At 44.1% G+C, this 19,384-nt stretch overlaps 2 protein-coding genes across 2 annotated transcripts in view; both read right to left on the minus strand.

Annotated features, from left to right (window-relative positions):
* Positions 1-7,347, minus strand: part of LOC5505013 (WAP, Kazal, immunoglobulin, Kunitz and NTR domain-containing protein 1) — a 7,720-nt gene extending 373 nt beyond the window's left edge. Inside the window, exons 1-7 of the mRNA XM_048734258.1 lie at positions 7,221-7,347; positions 5,723-5,829; positions 3,691-3,846; positions 1,659-1,697; positions 1,359-1,397; positions 987-1,136; positions 1-222 (exon numbers count right to left, since the gene is read on the minus strand). The exon at positions 1-222 is cut by the window's left edge and continues 373 nt beyond it. Coding sequence (XP_048590215.1) covers positions 1-222; positions 987-1,136; positions 1,359-1,397; positions 1,659-1,697; positions 3,691-3,846; positions 5,723-5,789 — 673 coding nt within the window. The 5' untranslated portion in view covers positions 5,790-5,829; positions 7,221-7,347. The remainder of the gene's footprint in view (positions 223-986; positions 1,137-1,358; positions 1,398-1,658; positions 1,698-3,690; positions 3,847-5,722; positions 5,830-7,220) is intronic.
* An 8,822-nt stretch (positions 7,348-16,169) lies between these two features.
* On the minus strand, positions 16,170-17,094 carry LOC116612651 (retinoschisin-like). The gene is made up of 2 exons (XM_032373372.2): positions 16,813-17,094; positions 16,170-16,665 (listed from the first exon to the last, which is right to left on the minus strand). Exons 1-2 carry the CDS (start codon positions 17,092-17,094, stop codon positions 16,522-16,524), a joined length of 426 nt encoding a protein of 141 aa, XP_032229263.1. The 3' UTR covers positions 16,170-16,521.
* Positions 17,095-19,384: the final 2,290 nt, after the last annotated feature.

Raw genomic sequence — 19,384 nt, forward strand, 5'->3', positions numbered from 1 at the left:
TCATGTTTTTCACGCACGCGGCCTGCTCCATCTTACATTGGTTGTCGTAGAGAACCCCATCAGACCCGCACTTCACGGCACGGAACGATGGGCAAGACGATGGACACACGCATTTTGGTACCCCCCCTACAGGTTTGCAAACTGAGTGAGGAGGACTGGTGCATACTTTGGTTGCACAGGGAGAATTTGAGCTTGAATCAGTGATTGGCATACGAATCCAGGCTAGCAAATAAAAAGAAACTGGTGAGAATTTGTTTATGGCTCTTACGACAATAAAGCTTTTTATCTTTTACTGCATACCCCCAGTGCCCTACCCCCTACTTGGCCTTGGAGCAATCTGCGAACTCATGCCTATGGATTCCAAGCGACAAGATATTATATGGCTTCCGTCAGTCAAAAGCTTTGAGCTGCTTTTGTTGGCCTACATTTAGATAGTTTCCAGTCACGTTTGCAATTCATTGACGCGACATCTCTTTACAAAAACTGATCGACGGAAGTGATAAGTTGTTTTATCATTTTGGAAATTTTAGCGAAATTTCTCGGAATACTCCAAGTAATCTGCAGTAATCTGGTTCTAGCTCTTACGACACTGTACAGGGAAATCTAATCCAAATCACCAGACCCATATTACATTGCTAGAACATTTTTGGCGGTAGCAGCGACAGCGAAATTTAAAAGAGATGAAATCATGAGTTGATCGCGCAAGAGAGTTCTCCTCTAAGATGCTGTTTCTTCTCTTCGTTGTGAGTTTCTAGAGCAAACAAAGATCGATTGGTCCCTTCTAAATACTCTTTTTTATCTTCTTTCTTACCGATTTGGTTATTAGGCGCGTTAGGCACGATCATCAGAGAACTTCACGCTTTTAGCGAAAACAAGTCTCGCTTGCGACTATATTGTTTGGTTTATTAAGGTTTATACTAACGGTTGCAACGTAGATATAGGTATTACTTTAGTATATTGTTCGCTTTATTCTGGTTTATACTTACGGACGCAAGTCATATCACAATGCTCCTTACAGCAAACCAAATCTTTCCCAAGACGAACACAATCCTCGTCAGTTTGACACTCGTCCCATGGCTCGGGAGGACACCACGAGGGGGTCGGGGGGGGAATCGGACAAACATAAGTAAAAGCAGCTTAGAAAAGAAAAAAGAGAACGAGTGATTGACATGAACTGGCTGTTCGTCATACAACACAATACGAAAACAAATACCTCCTGACACGGGCCATTTGATAATATTTATCGGGAAAGTTTTTTTTTTTTTGCTCTTCTATTCTCGAGGTATAAGATCACTGGAAAATATGCCTCGGTGTGCCCGCGATTCATTACCACCATCCCTAATGTACACTTTACTTACCTGGTGTTGGTGGGAGCGTGGAAGCTGGGGGAGTGGGTTCTTAAAAAAAAAAAAGAGAACGCAACGCCTAAGTCGTTAGACCAGTAATGTCAGATTTAAACTCTAAAAACGGGAAAGCGCGTATTATTTCTAAATGTTTGAAAATAATAATAAACGGATGCACAATTGCAAGAGCCTCACTGAGTTTCCCTGTATGGTGAATTGTGTCACAGTAAAAAAAACATAATTACAAACACAGAATCAAACCTCAAAACTGCACTGTTTGTGCACTGTTTGTGCAATTTCCCCCCCTTACATTACCTGAAGGTGTTGGTGGGAGCGTAGCTGAGGGAATGGGTTCTATCGTAAAAAAGAAAGAGAATGCAACGCATTAGACGTTAGACCAGTAATCGTTCGTATTAACCAGGTTTCACACTTACTCAAGCATTTAAATTCACACCCGTCACTGCAACTTATCGTTCGCATTATCCAGGTCCATACTTACTCGACATTTATATTCTCAGCCATCACTGCAACTAATCGTTCGTATTTTTCAGGTTTCACACTAACTCAAGCATTTATATTCACAGCCTTCACTGCAACTAATCGTTCGCATTATCCAGGTTTTACACTTACTCAACCATTTATATTCACAGCCTTCACTGCAACTAATCGTTCGCATTATCCAGGTTTTACACTTACTCGACACTTGTATTCACAGCCATCACTACAACTAATCTTTCGTATTTTTCAGGTTTCACACTAACTCAAGCATTTATATTCACAGCCATCACTACAACTAATCGTTCGCACTATCCAGGTTTCAAACTAACTCAAGCATTTAGATTCACAGCCTTCACTGCAACTAGCCGTTCGCATTATCCAGGTTTTACACTTACTCGACATTTATATTCACAGCCTTCACTGCAACTAATCGTTTGCATTATCAAGGTTTTACAGTTACTCGACACTTATATTCACAGCCCTCACTGCAACTAATCGTTCGCATTATCCAGGTTTCAAACTAACTCAAGCATTTATATTCACAGCCTTCACTGCAACTAATCGTTCGCATTATCCAGGTTTTACACTTACTCGACATTTATATTCACAGCCTTCACTGCAACTAATCGTTTGCATTATTCAGGTTTTACAGTTACTCGACACTTATATTCACAGCCCTCTCTGCAACTAATCGTTCGCATTATCCAGGTTTCAAACTAACTCAAGCATTTATATTCACAGCCGTCATTGCAACTTATCGTTCTCATTATCCAGGTTTCACTCTTACTCGACTTTTTAAATTCACAGCCGTCACTGCAACTAATCGTTCGCATTATCCAGGTTTCACACTAACTCAAGCATCTATATTCACAACCGTCACTGCAACTAATCGTTCGCACTATCCAGGTTTCATACTTACTCAAGCATATATATCCACAACCGTCATTACAACTAATCGTTCGCATTATCCAGGTTTCATACTTACTCAAGCATATATATCCACAACCGTCATTACAACTAATCGTTCGCGTTATCCAGGTTTCATACTTACTCAAGCATATATATCCACAACCGTCATTACAACTAATCGTTCGCGTTATCCAGGTTTCATACTTACTCAAGCATATATATCCACAACCGTCATTACAACTAATCGTTCGCATTATCCAGGTTTCATACTTACTCAAGCAGCTATATCCACAACCGTCATTACAACTAAATCGTTCGCATTATCCAGGTTTCATACTTACTCAAGCAGCTATATCCACAACCGTCATTACAACTAATCGTTCGCATTATCCAGGTTTCATACTTACTCACAAGCAGCTATATCCACAACCGTCATTACAACTAAATCGTTCGCACTATCCAGGTTTCATACTTACTCAAGCATATATATCCACAACCGTCATTACAACTAATCGTTCGCGTTATCCAGGTTTCATACTTACTCAAGCATATATATCCACAACCGTCATTACAACTAATCGTTCGCATTATCCAGGTTTCATACTTACTCAAGCATATATATCCACAACCGTCATTACAACTAATCGTTCGCACTATCCAGGTTTCATACTTACTCAAGCAGCTATATCCACAACCGTCATTACAACTAATCGTTCGCATTATCCAGGTTTCATACTTACTCAAGCAGCTATATCCACAACCGTCATTACAACTAAATCGTTCGCATTATCCAGGTTTCATACTTACTCAAGCAGCTATATCCACAACCGTCATTACAACTAAATCGTTCGCATTATCCAGGTTTCATACTTACTCAAGCAGCTATATCCACAACCGTCATTACAACTTATCGTTCGCATTATCCAGGTTTCATACTTACTCAAGCATATATATTCACAACCGTCATTACAACACTTCAGCCCGCGTCCAGGGTAGATTCTTTCGCAATCGTAATCGTTTAAACATTCATGGTCTGGTTCAGATGATCTGCCATCGCAACACGGGTCGCGGATAGTGGGACATGTCCCTGGCACAACTACATCAAATAGGGAAAAAGCTATCAACTATAGCCCTGGAGGTAATAAGTCTATGCCTGTGGTATAAAACGCGATGTCCTAGTGTATGGACTTACACTGTTCTTTAGGCGGGAAAGGGAAAAAAAGCAATAGGAGTGTATTTCCAAGAATGGTATATAGTTTCCTAATAAGAAAAATATGACTGTATTCAAAACAAAATTGTTTGATTATGAAGATCATAAATACAGCCTTATCCCTGGCGTCTGGTCGGGATTCCTGTGTCAACGTCAACGATGACAGCAACAACGGTGACAGCGACAGCAACAACGCCAGCAACGGTGACAGCGACAGCAACAACGCCAGCAACGGTGACAGCGATAGCAACAACGCCAGCAACGGTGACAGCGATAGCAACAACGCCAGCAACGGTGACAGCGACAGCAACAATGCCAGCAACGGTGACAGCGACAGCAACAACGCCAGCAACGGTGACAGCGACAGCAACAACGCCAGCAACGGTGACAGCGATTGCAACAACGCCAGCAACGGTGACAGCGACAGCAACAATGCCAGCAACGGTGACCGCGATAGCAACAACGCCAGCAACGGTGACAGCGACAGCAACAACGCCAGCAACGGTGACAGCGATTGCAACAACGCCAGCAACGGTGACAGCGACAGCAACAATGCCAGCAACGGTGACCGCGATAGCAACAACGCCAGCAACGGTGACAGCGATAGCAACAACGCCAGCAACGGTGACAGCGACAGCAACAACGCCAGCAACGGTGACAGCGATAGCAACAACGCCAGCAACGGTGACCGCGACAGTAACAACGCCAGCAACGGTGACCGCGACAGTAACAACGCCAGCAAGGGTGACAGCGATAGCAACAACGCCAGCAACGGTGACAGCGATAGCAACAACACCAGCAACGGTGACAGCGACAGCAACAACGCCAGCAACGGTGAAAGCGATTGCAACAACGCCAGCAACGGTGACAGCGACAGCAACAATGCCAGCAACGGTGACCGCGATAGCAACAACGCCAGCAACGGTGACAGCGACAGCAACAATGCCAGCAACGGTGACAGCGATAGCAACAACGCCAGCAACGGTGACAGCGACAGCAACAACGCCAGCAACGGTGACAGCGATAGCAACAACGCCAGCAACGGTGACAGCGATAGCAACAACGCCAGCAACGGTGACAGCGATAACAACAACGCCGGCAACGGTGACAGCGATAGCAACAACACCAGCAACGGTGACAGCGATAGCAACAACACCAGCAACGGTGACAGCGATAGCAACAACACCAGCAACGGTGACAGCGATAGCAGCAACGGTGACAGCGATAGCAACAACACCAGCAACGGTGACAGCGATAGCAACAACGCCAGCAACGGTGACAGCGATCGCAACAACGCCAGCAACGGTGACAGCGATAGCAACAACGCCAGCAACGGTGACAGCGATAGCAACAACGCCAGCAACGGTGACAGCGACAGCAACAACGCCAGCAACGGTGACAGCGATAGCAACAACGCCAGCAACGGTGACCGCGACAGTAACAACGCCAGCAACGGTGACCGCGACAGTAACAACGCCAGCAAGGGTGACAGCGATAGCAACAACGCCAGCAACGGTGACAGCGATAGCAACAACGCCAGCAACGGTGACAGCGACAGCAACAACGCCAGCAACGGTGACAGCGATAGCAACAACGCCAGCAACGGTGACAGCGATAGCAACAACGCCAGCAACGGTGACAGCGATCGCAACAACGCCAGCAACGGTGACAGCGACAGTAACAATGGCAATGTGAAAACAAGAATGATAGCAACAACAGCATAAACAAACAAAGCAACTTCTGATATTTTAGGGTAACTCACTTTTATTAAGCTTAGCACTTGGCACAGATACGAAATAAATAGCGAAGAAGACCAAAATCGCAGACATAGCCACTCTTGCAACCTGATAAAGTAAACAAAAGGCCTGGCTAAACCAGGGGATACCATGCATTTCTCAATATTTCCTATAGGTTAACCACAGGCAAAAAACATACAGCATAACAAGATGTCTCGCAAAAATCCGCCGCTTTTTGGATTTGGTGCGCGAGCTACAAATACATTATTTTTTTATCGGGAAATCTAAACTAGCAAACATGTCGCCTGCTATATGCCACACAAGCACAAGTTAAACTTAAAAAGGGAGAGTAAAAAATTGATGACAAATACTTTGGTAAGTTATGGAGGTTATTCTTTAGTATACCACTAAGTTGATCTTGAACCCCTAACCCACCCCCTGGGGCTTTCCAGACTCCAAAAAACATTGATTGTGGGCGAAAACAAGAGATAGCACAGGGTGTGGTCAACGGCAATTCTTGTCCACATGAGATAACACATTGGGTGTGATTGGAGCAATTGTTCAGCCCTAAGAGATGGTACTATTGTTACAAACCCGTACCCCCCACAACGGCCAAAGGTCCACTTTCGGTTCCTAAGGGACGTGTTATTTGTACAAAACTATAAAGCATAACCTAGATCACTCTGGTATGTAGCCAAGTCCGACAATAAACGTCCCGTGGAGATACTGCAAAGGCATAAAAAAATCCCTTTTTGTTCTTTCGGGGATTGTCAGACTTTTTCGGATTTCGAATCCCCCCCAAGAAAAATCTTGGGTACGGGCCTGTGTTAGATATCACCCAAAAGCCTGGTGTCGCTTACTACTGTAAAGTAAGTTTTGGACTATTGTCGTGAGGACTCCCAAACGGATAACTGTATCGCAGCAAATCTCTGAACATCCATTAAGGGATAGCAGTTGCTGTAGTATTTTATACTTAGAAAGATAGGACTAGCATCCCTTTCTCTACCGCCCCTTGGGGTCCTGAACCCTTTTCCTGCATGGCGAGAGCTCAGCCAAACCCTCTTCCGGGAGGTTTACAAGGCTTTTGTTAATTTGGCTCTGGTCCAAATCTGAAAATTGCACCAACACAGACAGTTTTTAACAGATTTTGTAAGACTTGTAAGATATGTCGCGCTGAGCACTGAAAAAAAGCTATATTAGCCAGTTAGCTAATGATATTTGGATATTTTCAGCTTTGATATTTAGAAATCGTTAATGTTACAGACATTTCTTCTTGCTTACAGAACGTGTTAACATAGCGCCAACATCGGCTTGAATTACTGGAGTTATAAAAGGAACACTAGCTTTACATCGGCACCCGGGAGGCTTAAGACGCGACGCTAGCACAGTCTTATTACCCGTGCAGTTCGGCAACCAAGGACAGCTGTTTCGTCCTTATTACGACTGGTCAGTATGGGGGATAGTCAGTTTGCCTTAAAACTTAATGTTGTTCCGTCATTTCCCGACTAGATGTTATCAACTAACCTGGGATCTTTGCTCACGAGGTCTTCTCTCTCTCTTTTTAAGTTCTTCAATTCTTTGTCTCCTATTGAAAAAGATTGTTGTTTATAGCAAATGTAATCACGTAGACTAAATGTCTGCGTATTTATACCCTGTTAAAAAGGTCAAGTTATAAACTGTGGCCTAGCCAGGTTTTACTAAGGGCCTCATATTTGGTATGTGCTGCCCTTTAGGGTAGGGTTTTTGGGCTCTTGAGGTCTACGTTAGGGTATCTTTTTTTCGCTTGTCGGTCTACGGTAGGGTATCTTTTTTTTCTTGTTAGGTCTCTGGTAGAGAGGGCAAAGTTGTCAGTATGGCTGCCCAATACACACATTGCCGCATTAAGCGAAAACTCCATTTATGGCTGCTGCCAATTCACCTCAATTCTCTGAGCTAAGTTTTACCTTTATTCACAATGACGGTACTAAATTATGTGTTATACGATACAGTGTTATGCCCCTGATGTTAGAATAAAGATATCAGAAAACGCAACTGTGACATTGTATTTTTTTCTGTAACAACTCGAAGTTTTTGTTTCTTTTCGTCGTTATGTGCTCCAAGTGATGGCACATCCACTATGCCCCACGAATGGTAAAAAACTTTAACTTAAAGCCGCATTGTCACCAGTTTACTTCCGGTCGATTACTTAACAATATCCGATGATTTTTAACGGAAAACGCGAAAAATATTTCAAAATATTGAAAGCAGTGTATCTATTGGAAGTTTCTTTGATGATGTGACTGATAGTTTAGAGCGGATGGCCTGTTAAATATCTCGGATTCTAATAGATTCTTTTGTCTTTTGACGGTTGAGGTTTCCGTCGGACCTAAGTAAACTGGTGACAATGCGGCTTGAAGGTCTGCTGTAGGGTATACTTTCGAGCTTTAGGTCTGCGGTAGGGTATGTAATTTAAGGGGTAGGTCTCTGGAAGGGTAAAAAAATCGAGGATTTTTGGTTTCTGATAGGGTCAGGTTTTGGGGACCTCGGCGGCACACCCCTACCCAAAAATAAGTGGAGTACCCCCCCCTTACCCCCCGGCAGAATTGTCGACCCCTCAATTAGAAATGACGCCCTATTGGGCGCTCGAGCAGGAGGAGGGGTGTAGTATGGGGAACTTATTCTGTGCTCCCCCTAGCTACACGCCTGAAACTCATATGTCCGCTAAAGATATCCTTTTTGGTGCGAAGAGTAGTACGGAAGCCCATGAGGGCCACTCAAGGTTTTCGTTAACAACATCTCACCTTTCGGTCACGACTTTGGACAATTTGCGTCACGACAATTCACTTTGAGTGTCACGACAAAGCACTATTTGATTATCGCTTAAAACATTGCAGGTTTAGTTCACCATATCGCACTTTGTGTCTCAAAACATCGCACTTTGTGTCTTAAAAAACTCATCATTTGCCTTTGCTTAAAACATTTAAGTATATTGTTCACGACATTCAACTTAGTGCTTATAACATAGCACTATTTGTCTATTGCATAAAATATTTGACTTTGTGCTTTATAACATGGGACTTTGTGTCTTAAAAAATCTCGCGATTTGCCGAATGCGCAAATCATTCCAGTTTTTGTCTGTGCATTAAATATTTAACTTTGTGCTTCATAACATGGTACTTTGTGTCTTAAAAATTATCGAGATTTGCCGAATGGCCAAATAATTTCAGTTTTTGTCTATGCATAAAATATTTAACTTGTGCTATAGAAATTTATTTCACAAATTTGAAGAGAATTATCAAATAACTGGATTCTATACGAATCGCTTTCTCTGTGATGAAAACTTTCTACAACTCGACACAACTAGAACATGAAGCGATTTCCCGTTAGTTAGCGGGCCATTAAGATTTTGGAAGAAAAACCCGAAAATGTTTACCGGGTGACATTCCGGGTTTTTGAGGTTAATCGGCGCTTTAAGAAAAGACCACCTGGAAACACAAGTAGTTCCCTATTTCCCAATTAAAAAAACTTGAATAAGCTTGTTATTCTACAAGGATCACTGATTCCACGCAGTGTAGCCATTTTGGGAAACAAGGTAGGCTAAATAATAACGACAAAATTTTGGGGGTAATAGCTTTTGGGGTTGTTGCTTTTGGGGTCGTAGCTTTTGGGTTCACAGGTATTAGCACAGGTAGCCCAGGCAATGGTTTTGAAGCCTGTTCGTAGCTTGGAATCGGCTGTTATTCTTAGAGCTCATCCGGTAACTCACTTCTGGGCATCCGCGGGCATACATGTCGGATACACCAACAAAATACCAGTGGTACGAGTCGTGAAGCAGAAAACTCCAGTGGTACAAGGGGTGTTTTTGGTATCTGGATATCCTGTGTTGTAAAAGTTTTTTGGTGGTGTTTGGGTATCCTGTGATAAAATACCAGTGGTACGAATCGTGAAGCAGAAATCTCCAGTGGTACAAGTGGTGTTTTGGGTATCTGGGTATCCTGTGTTGTAAAAGTTGCTTAGTGGTGTTTGGGCATCCTGTGATAAAATACCAGTGGTACGAATCGTGAAGCAGAAATCTCCAGTGGTACAAGTGGTGTTTTGGGTATCTGGGTATCCTTGTAATGTCGTCCCAAAATCGGAAACCGTAACGCGGGTGGAATAGCTGTATATATAGATAGATCTATTAAAGAGGGAGTATCTTATATGCCAACTAAAAATGAAAATGTAACATGGCTTAAACTACACAAAAATTTTTTCCCTTTACCAAAAGATATATTTATAGGAACTGTGTATCTTAGCCCAAGGGACTTAGCCTATAACGAGGACATTCTAGACGAACTTGAAGTAGAAACTTCTTTAACAAGGGGGAAGTGATGATGCAAGGAGATTTAAATGCAAGTACGGGAAATATCCATGAGTTTGTTGCTTTTGACCAAAATATTTTCCTTGCTCTACCTGATGACTATATTATTGATAAACAGCACATAAGATACTCCCAAGATAACCAGACGGTCGATGCAAGGGGCAAAACTCTCATAGATACATTAACTACTTTTAGTCTTAGGATATTCAATGGGAGAGTTATTGGTGACCTGACTGGGAAAAAAAACATGTTTCAAATATAACGGCAGCAGCCTGGTTGATAACGTAATAGGAAACGCTGATTTATTAGAGAAAACACGTTTTATGAATGTCCATCCCTTAAAGCCGCACCTTTCAGATCACTGTCAAATCTCATATGGAATTGAAATTCCGCGCGCGAAATAGAGGCTGGGTGGACAGCCGGGAGAAAGGATAGTTTTAGCAAAGCATAAACAGTTGGTCTGGGACGACAGGATTAAAGACAAACTCACAGAACTATTACGTTCAGACGAGACCCAACAAAACATCGGTGACAATAAAAAACAATGAAAACATTGACGAAATGACGACAACTGAACATCTAATTGATATAGCAAAGCAGTCTGGACTGCGCTATAAGAATAGATAAAAAAACGATAACGGCAACAAAAATTGGTTCGATCTCGAATGTGACACAGAGAACAGGAGAAAGAGAACTTGCGGTCACTAGGACAACAAGTGTGCAGCAATCCAGATAATCCCGAACCTCCGGGGCTCATGCATACAGAGAAACAAATGTTCAAAAAACTATGCCGACGGAAAAACAGACGCACATTAAATCAAAACTAAAAAATATTCACCTAGAAGACACAAAAACAGCATGGAAAGATCTAAAGCAAGTTTTTAACATCGGCAAACCAAAACAAAACAAAACAACGCAAGCGAAGTAAGCGAAACCGATTTTTACAACCATTACAAAAATCTGAACGACCCAAAGGACATAAACACCCCCGAAAACATTGTTAGGGAAGATACAAACAGGGAATCCCGGCCCCCTCGATTACCCCATATTGGTAAAAGAGGTTGAATCGTCAATCCAAAAGCTAAAAAACAGTAAATCGCCCGTTATTGATAATATCCTGAATGAATTCCTGTCAATAAGAAAGGACGCTTTGAAGTGTCATTTAACAAAATCCTGACTAGTGGAAAATATCCCGCCCTATGGAACGTAGGATTAATTGTCCCTATTTATAAAAAGGAGGACCCAGCAGAAGCAGAAAACTACAGGGGCATGACACTGCTTTCCGCATCACAAACTCCTCGATAAACTAAAAAATGTTGGAGTTAACGGCAAGTTTTATGAAGTCGTTTTGTCGATGTAAAATGATAAATCGGCCGTGAAAATCAATAATTTATTAACACCTTCATTCAAGTGCCTTGTAGGTGTGAAACAGGGCTGTATGCTTAGCCAAACGCTGTTCAATTTATATGTACACGACCTTCCTGAACAGCTAGACGCTTGAAACATAGACGATATTAATATCAACGGCAAACCTCTAAGTTGTTTGCTTAGTATGCAGATTATCTTGTCATTTTCTCAAAATCGGAAAATAGACTCCAAAACTATATAAAGGTTAATATTAAGAAAACGAAAATTCTCATTTTCAACAACAACGGTAAAACAATGAACAACATTTCGTTTTACATCAATCATGTCAGACTTGAAAAATGTCAAGTCATACAAATACCTCGGACTTCATCTATCGGCATTTGGAAATTTTGCTCTGGCAAAACAAGAGCTCAAAAAGACAGCCATGATAGCACTCTACAAATTGAGAAAAGAATTAAGAGACTACTTTAGAACTGATCCTAAACTCACAATGAAGTAATTTGATACGCTGATAGCCCCCATTCTATGTATGGGAGTGAGGTTTGGAGTATGGGAACCGCTACAAATGAAAAAGATTAAACAGAACAAGTTCATATAAAGTTCTGTAAAATGTTGCTTGGCGATGGTAAAGGTGCAAGTAATAACGCATGCAGAGGCGAACTTGGAAGGCTTCCCATAAGAACGAAGGCAAAAATGCGATCTTTAAAATTATGGCTGAAATTATCTGATGTTTCCCTGCTAGCAGAGGCTTCTTTTCTCTGTATTTCGCTTGGCTGGAGTTCGCGAGGAAAAGATACCTCTGCCATAGGTCGGGACTGTTTCTGTTGCGCATGCGTGAGCGGTAATATGCGACCGACGTGCCAAAACCCGTACCATCGCGCGAAAGCTGTCAATATGCTTTGCATGGGTTTCAAACTCCGGTTAGTTCTCCTCTTCGAAAAAAGAAAACAACTGTTCAATTTCAATCACCTAAAACGTCACTAAAAAGATTGAACAACAAACGCAGCAAAGACGACTTTTGTCTTGTTTGTGGAATTAATTTCAAGACATCTGGGCAGGCGAGTTTCTTTGATGTAAATATCGCACAGTTGGATTCGAAGAAAATGTTACAAAACTTTTTGGTAAAATTAGATCAGCTATTCCCAGAAGAATATGCAAAACCTGTAAACGGCAGATTGACTCGTTTGTCAAAAGAGAGAAAATTCTGAATGAAGATAAGGCATTGAATGGCTTCTTTTTATAATTCGTCGCGTGATATTTCTACGGAGGACGCCGTTTCGAATGCGGGCTTATTATCTGGCAGCGGATATACGTTTCATGCATGCGCTAGTCATTGTGGGCTCAAATAGTGGCCAGAAATTAATGAACGGAGCATGCGCTCTGGATCTCGTCCACGGTCGTGGACGGCGGTTTGATCAAACGAACTTGCGACCCATGGCAGAGGTATCTTTTCCTCGCGAACTCCAGCCCAGCGAAATACAGAGAAAAGAGGCCTCTGCTAGCAGGGAAATCAAATGTAAACGAAACGCAGAAAATTTCGAATACTGCATACAACTGGATTAAGGAGGCGGACAACAAAGCCTTCTGGGGTTATAAAATAAAAGACTTGAACAACCGAAATGGGCTGGGAGATATATGGGAATGCCAAAATCTAATAACTGATAATATTAATGCAATTGAAAATTTAATAAAACAAAGAATACAAGACGTTGAGTTACAGACATGGTCCGGCGACATACATGATGACATAAGAAAAGAACCCAACCAACAAAACAAACTTAGAACCTATAGAATATTCAAACAACATACGAATTTGAAACATGATATATGTAGCTAGGTCACCAATATAAACTACAGAATCGCGCTGACAAAACTGCGAATTAGCAATCATAAGCTCGAAATCGAAGCTGCGCGTTATCGAAAACCTTACAAAAGAGTAAATGAGAGGATATGCCCTATTTGCGCTACTGGTGAGGTGGGGGATGAGGTTCATTTCCTGACAAGATGCCCCAAATTTTGTGATGAAAGAGCCGAAGTTTTCACAAAGATACAAATGGCAACAAACATTAATGTTAATCGAATGTCAGGAAATGACCTCTTCCTCCTCCTCATTAATCCACTACAAAACTTGAAAAAATAATAGCAAAATTTATTGCCAAAATCACGTTACGAAGCACATTAAAGACAAAATGCGTTACGAAGCACATTAACGTTGTAGTCCTTCATCGCATGTGAAACTATATTAATTTTATTTGGAACTCATCCCATGTACACAATCTGTATAAGGACCAAATTAAAAGACCATGCAGATGGGATACACCCAGACAGGGAGACCATGCACATGGGATACACCCAGACAAAGAGACCATGCAGATAGGATACAACCAGACAGGGAGACCATGCAGATGGGATACACCCAGACAGGGAGACCATGCAGATGGGATACAATAGACAGGGAGACCATGCACCTGGTATACACCCATACAGAGAGACAATGCAGATGGGATACAACCAGACAGGGAGACCATGCAGATGGGATACACCCAGACAGAGAGACCATGCAGATGGGATACACCCAGACAGGGAGACCATGCAGATTGGATACATTCAGACAGGGAGACCCTGCCGATTGGATACATTCAGACAAGGATACCATGCAGATTGAATTCACCAAGACAGGGAGACCATGCAGATGGGATACACCCAGACAGGGAGACCATGCAGACGGGATACACCCAGACAGGGAGACAATGCAGATTGGATACACCCAGACACCAAGACCATGCAGATGGGATACACCCAGACAGGGAGACCATGCAGATGGGACACACCCAGACAGGAGACCATGCAGATACGATATACCCAGACAGGGAGACCAGGCAGATGGGATACACCTAGACAGGCTGACCATGCAGATGGAATACACCAAGACAGGGAGACCATGCAGATTGAACACACCTAGACAGGAGACCATGCAGATGGGATACACCCAGACAGGGAGACCATGCAGATGGGACACACTTAGACAGGAGACCATGCAGATGCGATACACCCAGGCAGGGAGACCATGCAGATGGGATACACCTAGACAGGGTGACCATGCAGATGGAATACACCCAGGCAGGGAGACCATGCAGATGGGACACACCTAGACAGGAGACCATGCAGATGCGATACATCAAGAGAGGGAGACCATGCAGATAGGATACACCCAGACAGAGAGACCATGCAAATGGGATACACCCAGGCAGGGAGACCGTGCAGATGGGATACACCCAGAAAGATAGAACATGAAGATGGGATACACCCACACAGGGAGACCATTTAGATGGGATACACCCAGACAGGGAGACCATGCAGATTGGATACACCCAGACCCCGAGACCATGCAGATGGGATACACCTAGACAGGGTGACCATGCAGATGGGATACACCCAGACAGGGAGACCATGCAGATGGGATACAATAGACAGGGAGACCATGCACCTGGTATACACCCATACAGAGAGACAATGCAGATGGGATACAACCAGACAGGGAGACCATGCAGATGGGATACACCCAGACAGAGAGACCATGCAGATGGGATACACCCAGACAGGGAGACCATGCAGATTGGATACATTCAGACAGGGAGACCCTGCCGATTGGATACATTCAGACAAGGATACCATGCAGATTGAATTCACCAAGACAGGGAGACCATGCAGATGGGATACACCCAGACAGGGAGACCATGCAGACGGGATACACCCAGACAGGGAGACAATGCAGATTGGATACACCCAGACACCAAGACCATGCAGATGGGATACACCCAGACAGGGAGACCATGCAGATGGGACACACCCAGACAGGAGACCATGCAGATACGATATACCCAGACAGGGAGACCAGGCAGATGGGATACACCTAGACAGGCTGACCATGCAGATGGAATACACCAAGACAGGGAGACCATGCAGATTGAACACACCTAGACAGGAGACCATGCAGATGGGATACACCCAGACAGGGAGACCATGCAGATGGGACACACTTAGACAGGAGACCATGCAGATGCGATACACCCAGGCAGGGAGACCATGCAGATAGGATACACCTAGACAGGGTGACCATGCAGATGGAATACACCCAGGCAGGGAGACCATGCAGATGGGACACACCTAGACAGGAGACCATGCAGATGCGATACATCAAGAGAGGGAGACCATGCAGATAGGATACACCCAGACAGAGAGACCATGCAAATGGGATACACCCAGGCAGGGAGACCGTGCAGATGGGATACACCCAGAAAGATAGAACATGAAGATGGGATACACCCACACAGGGAGACCATTTAGATGGGATACACCCAGACAGGGAGACCATGCAGATTGGATACACCCAGACCCCGAGACCATGCAGATGGGATACACCTAGACAGGGTGACCATGCAGATGGAATACACCAAGACAGGGAGACCATGCACCTGGGACACACCCACACAGGGAGACCATGCAGATGGGATACACCCAGACAAGGAGACCATGCAGATGGGACACACCCAGACAGGGGGTGTAATTTTCATAAGGATGATAAGATTTGGGCCATAGCGTACAATTAAAGGTGTGTGTCTGAAACTAAGTCCGATAAGTAAAAAACTCTCATACTAGCGTGGCCAAACGTGGCCGCGCCCTCTTCTTGATACTACTTTCTGGTTTGGGGATGGGAATGAAAATTTCTAGAGGATATCATAAATACTTATCAAATGTCCACTCTGTTTGTAGTGATTGTCTTATTCTCCTTTTATTGAAAACTCAATCTATCACGTTTACAGGTGTAAAGATTAACATAGGCCACAAGGGCCGCAATAAATATTGTGCAAAGTGCAAATTGTGGCTTGCATTTTGTTTTGGTCTAATGCGATGCACGTGTGTTAATTTTAAAACGTCTTATTGGACTTCTTTATTTTCATTAGAATATCACATTCCATATTTCGCCCTCAAAAGTACCAACTTCAAATAGAAAAGCCATCAATAGGAAAGGCGTCAATCATTGTTCTTCGAACCCCCTACACCAAGAATGGAATTCGCTTAAAATGAAATCGCCCAATGCAAAGGTGTCTAACTAAGTCAAGCTGCACATCCGTAAAACTCAGCTCTCATAGTGATATGATAGTACCAAGCCTGAACTAAAATCCTGACGTAACGCGTCTTGATGAAAGGGAAGAACTCGTTCTTCACCAGAGTGGTCTGATCTGAGTTGCCAGGGAACACCTGAAGAAAAGCTCAAAATGTTATAATAACAACAACAATATAAAAGCTTTATTCAGTTGAAATAAATGTACCTATCATATTGATAAAGATTCCCCTAATCTATCGTTAGACTGTACTCAACATAACACTGTTTTTACGTTGTCTTACCTTAATCACACCATTCTCGTCTTCGTAACTCTGCCACTGATCTCCCGTCAGACTGTAATTCACGTTGTACTTAGTCACCCATTGGGGAAAGTCGTCGCGTCCCTGCGTTGCAACATGAGTAACCAATGTTACTCGGCCCAGTGGGCAGTGGCTAGGCCTAGCTTGGAGCAGGTCTAGAATGGAGAAGTAGGACGCCTCCTTCCCTCCACTAGTCTGTGGGAGATCCTTGGGCAAGATCGAGTACCCACTTAGCCCCCCGTGCCAGGGTTTCGGTGAAGTCATGGAGACTGCATGGCATAAGCTCCCTGTTGCCTTGCAGGTAGGTCTTGGTTGGCCAAAGGCTAAGGGAGTAAACCCCGACAGAAAATCTGGAGTGGAGCCCCACTGTCGGTTTGAAGGCGTACTTCGTCCCTCTCCGGCAGCTCCTGCACCCTCGGTGAGTCTCCAACCGTCTTGACCTTGTCTTGCCGTTGGGTCAGGCTCATCAGGGCGAGAGAGTGAGGCTGGTGCTGCGCAAGCCTCCTTCACTTTAATCCAAATTCAGCGCATGTCATAGCTTTACCACCATCGACAACCCTCAACCTTCAAAGCCCTGTGGCGATGGGGGAGCGGCGAAGCAGCAGGTGCGGAAACACTGGAAGCTGTAGCTGCAATCTTGCACACAGGCGGCTTAGGCTATAGGGTCGTTCTTCTCTGATTGGGACAGCAGAGAAGTCCGGCAGCCCCCTAAGCGACCAGGCAGCCCTATTCAGGATAGCTCTGCCTGCCTCCATAGCCTGAGGACGGAGCTAGAAAAGATGCTCTAAACATAGCCTGTTCCACAACACACCTGGCCAGCATACCGCAGTTGGCGGGTTCCCATTTTGCGGTCGAAATAACAAGAAAATACTCAAGAAAACTCTCAAACTCACCCTTGCGTCATGGAACGTTAGATCTCTTCTCGACTCGTCCACCTCTAAGTCAAGGAGACCAGAAAGACGAACGGCCCTCGTAGCGAGAGAACTTGCCCGCTATAACGTCGATATTGCAGCCCTCAGCGAAACACGCTTCCCAGACAAAGGCCAGCTCAGTGAGATCGGAGGCGGCTACACTTTCTTCTGGAGTGGCCGCAGCAGTGAAGAGCGACGTGAGTCTGGTGTCGGCTTTGCAATCAAAGACCATCTCATACGGAAACTTGACAGTATACCAGAAGGCATAAATGATCGTCTCATGAAATTCAAGCTCCCCCTTGGCAGAGGGAGATCCGCTACCCTTATTAGCGCCTACGCACCCACCATGACAAACCCGGAAGATGCTAAGGAGAAGTTCTATGAAGAACTGGATGCGCTTATTTCCACTATTCCACAGTCAGAAAAGCTCCTACTTCTTGGCGACTTTAATGCTCGTGTAGGTCAAGACCACCAGGCTTGGGAAGGTGTCATCGGACACCATGGAGTAGGAAAATGCAACAGTAACGGTCTCCTCCTGCTTAGAATGTGCGCCACTCACGGCTTAGCTATCACTAACACCATGTTCCGCCTTCCAACTCGAAAGAAAACATCTTGGATGCACCCTCGATCTAAGCATTGGCATCTCATTGACTACGTCATTGTCAGAGCAAAGGATATACGGGATGTTTGTGTGACTAAGGCAATGTGTGGTGCTGACTGTTGGACGGACCATCGCCTCATCATTTCTAAGACCAATTTGCATATTCAGCCCAAAAGAAGACCACAGGGCCAGACAGTTGTGAAAAAGCTCAATGTCAACAAGCTTAAGCTCCCTTCCATTCAAGAGAAACTAGTAGAAAGCTTAGAAAATCAACTGACTGAGGATATTGGAAACGACTGGAACTCCTTAAAGACAACAATTCATTCTGCTGCCCTTGAGGTGCTCGGATCAGTTACCAGGAACCATCAGGACTGGTTTGATGAAAATGATGCCAAAATCACAGCTCTTTTGGAAGAAAAACGGCAACTCTTCAGAGCTCATCAAAATGATCCCAACTCAGTCTCGAAGAAAGACGCCTACGTCAGCAAACGCAGACAGGTCCAATTAAAACTCCGTGACATTCAAGACACATGGCTGAGTGACAAAGCTGATGAAATTCAAGGCTTTGCAGACAGACACGACACGAAACGATTCTACGATTCGCTCAGATGTATATTTGGACCACCAACACCGGGCAGTTTCCCACTACTGAGCGCTGACGGAGCAACACTCATCACTGACAAAAACATGGTAGTAGAGAGATGGGCAGAACACTTCAATGGCGTTCTAAATCGTCCATCATCCATCAATGACGAAGCCATACAACGCCTTCCACAGGTGGACATAAACCCAGACCTGGACATAACACCATCAGAGGATGAGGTTGTCAAGGCAATCAAGCAGATGTCGACTGGAAAAGCCCCCGGCTCTGATGCCATCCCTGCCGAAGTGTTCAAGTCAGGCGGCCCTTCTCTCCTACACAAATTAACAGTGCTATTCCAATCGCTCTGGGAAAGTGAGACCCTCCCGCAAGATTTTAAAGATGCCACAATCGTCCACATCTACAAGAGAAAGGGCAACAAGCGATCTTGTGACAACCATA

The sequence above is a fragment of the Nematostella vectensis genome, chromosome 11 (assembly GCF_932526225.1).
Source record: "Nematostella vectensis chromosome 11, jaNemVect1.1, whole genome shotgun sequence".
Classification (NCBI taxonomy): Eukaryota; Metazoa; Cnidaria; class Anthozoa; order Actiniaria; family Edwardsiidae; genus Nematostella; species Nematostella vectensis.

Bases quoted from the DNA above. Each gene is read 5' to 3' on its own strand.
- LOC116612651 (XM_032373372.2), bottom strand. From the start codon at position 17,094: ATGACTTCACCGAAACCCTGGCACGGGGGGCTAAGTGGGTACTCGATC. The intron at 16,666-16,812 runs GTAAGACAACGT...GCTTTTCTTCAG, and splicing joins ACGAGAATGGTGTGATTAAG to GTGTTCCCTGGCAACTCAGA.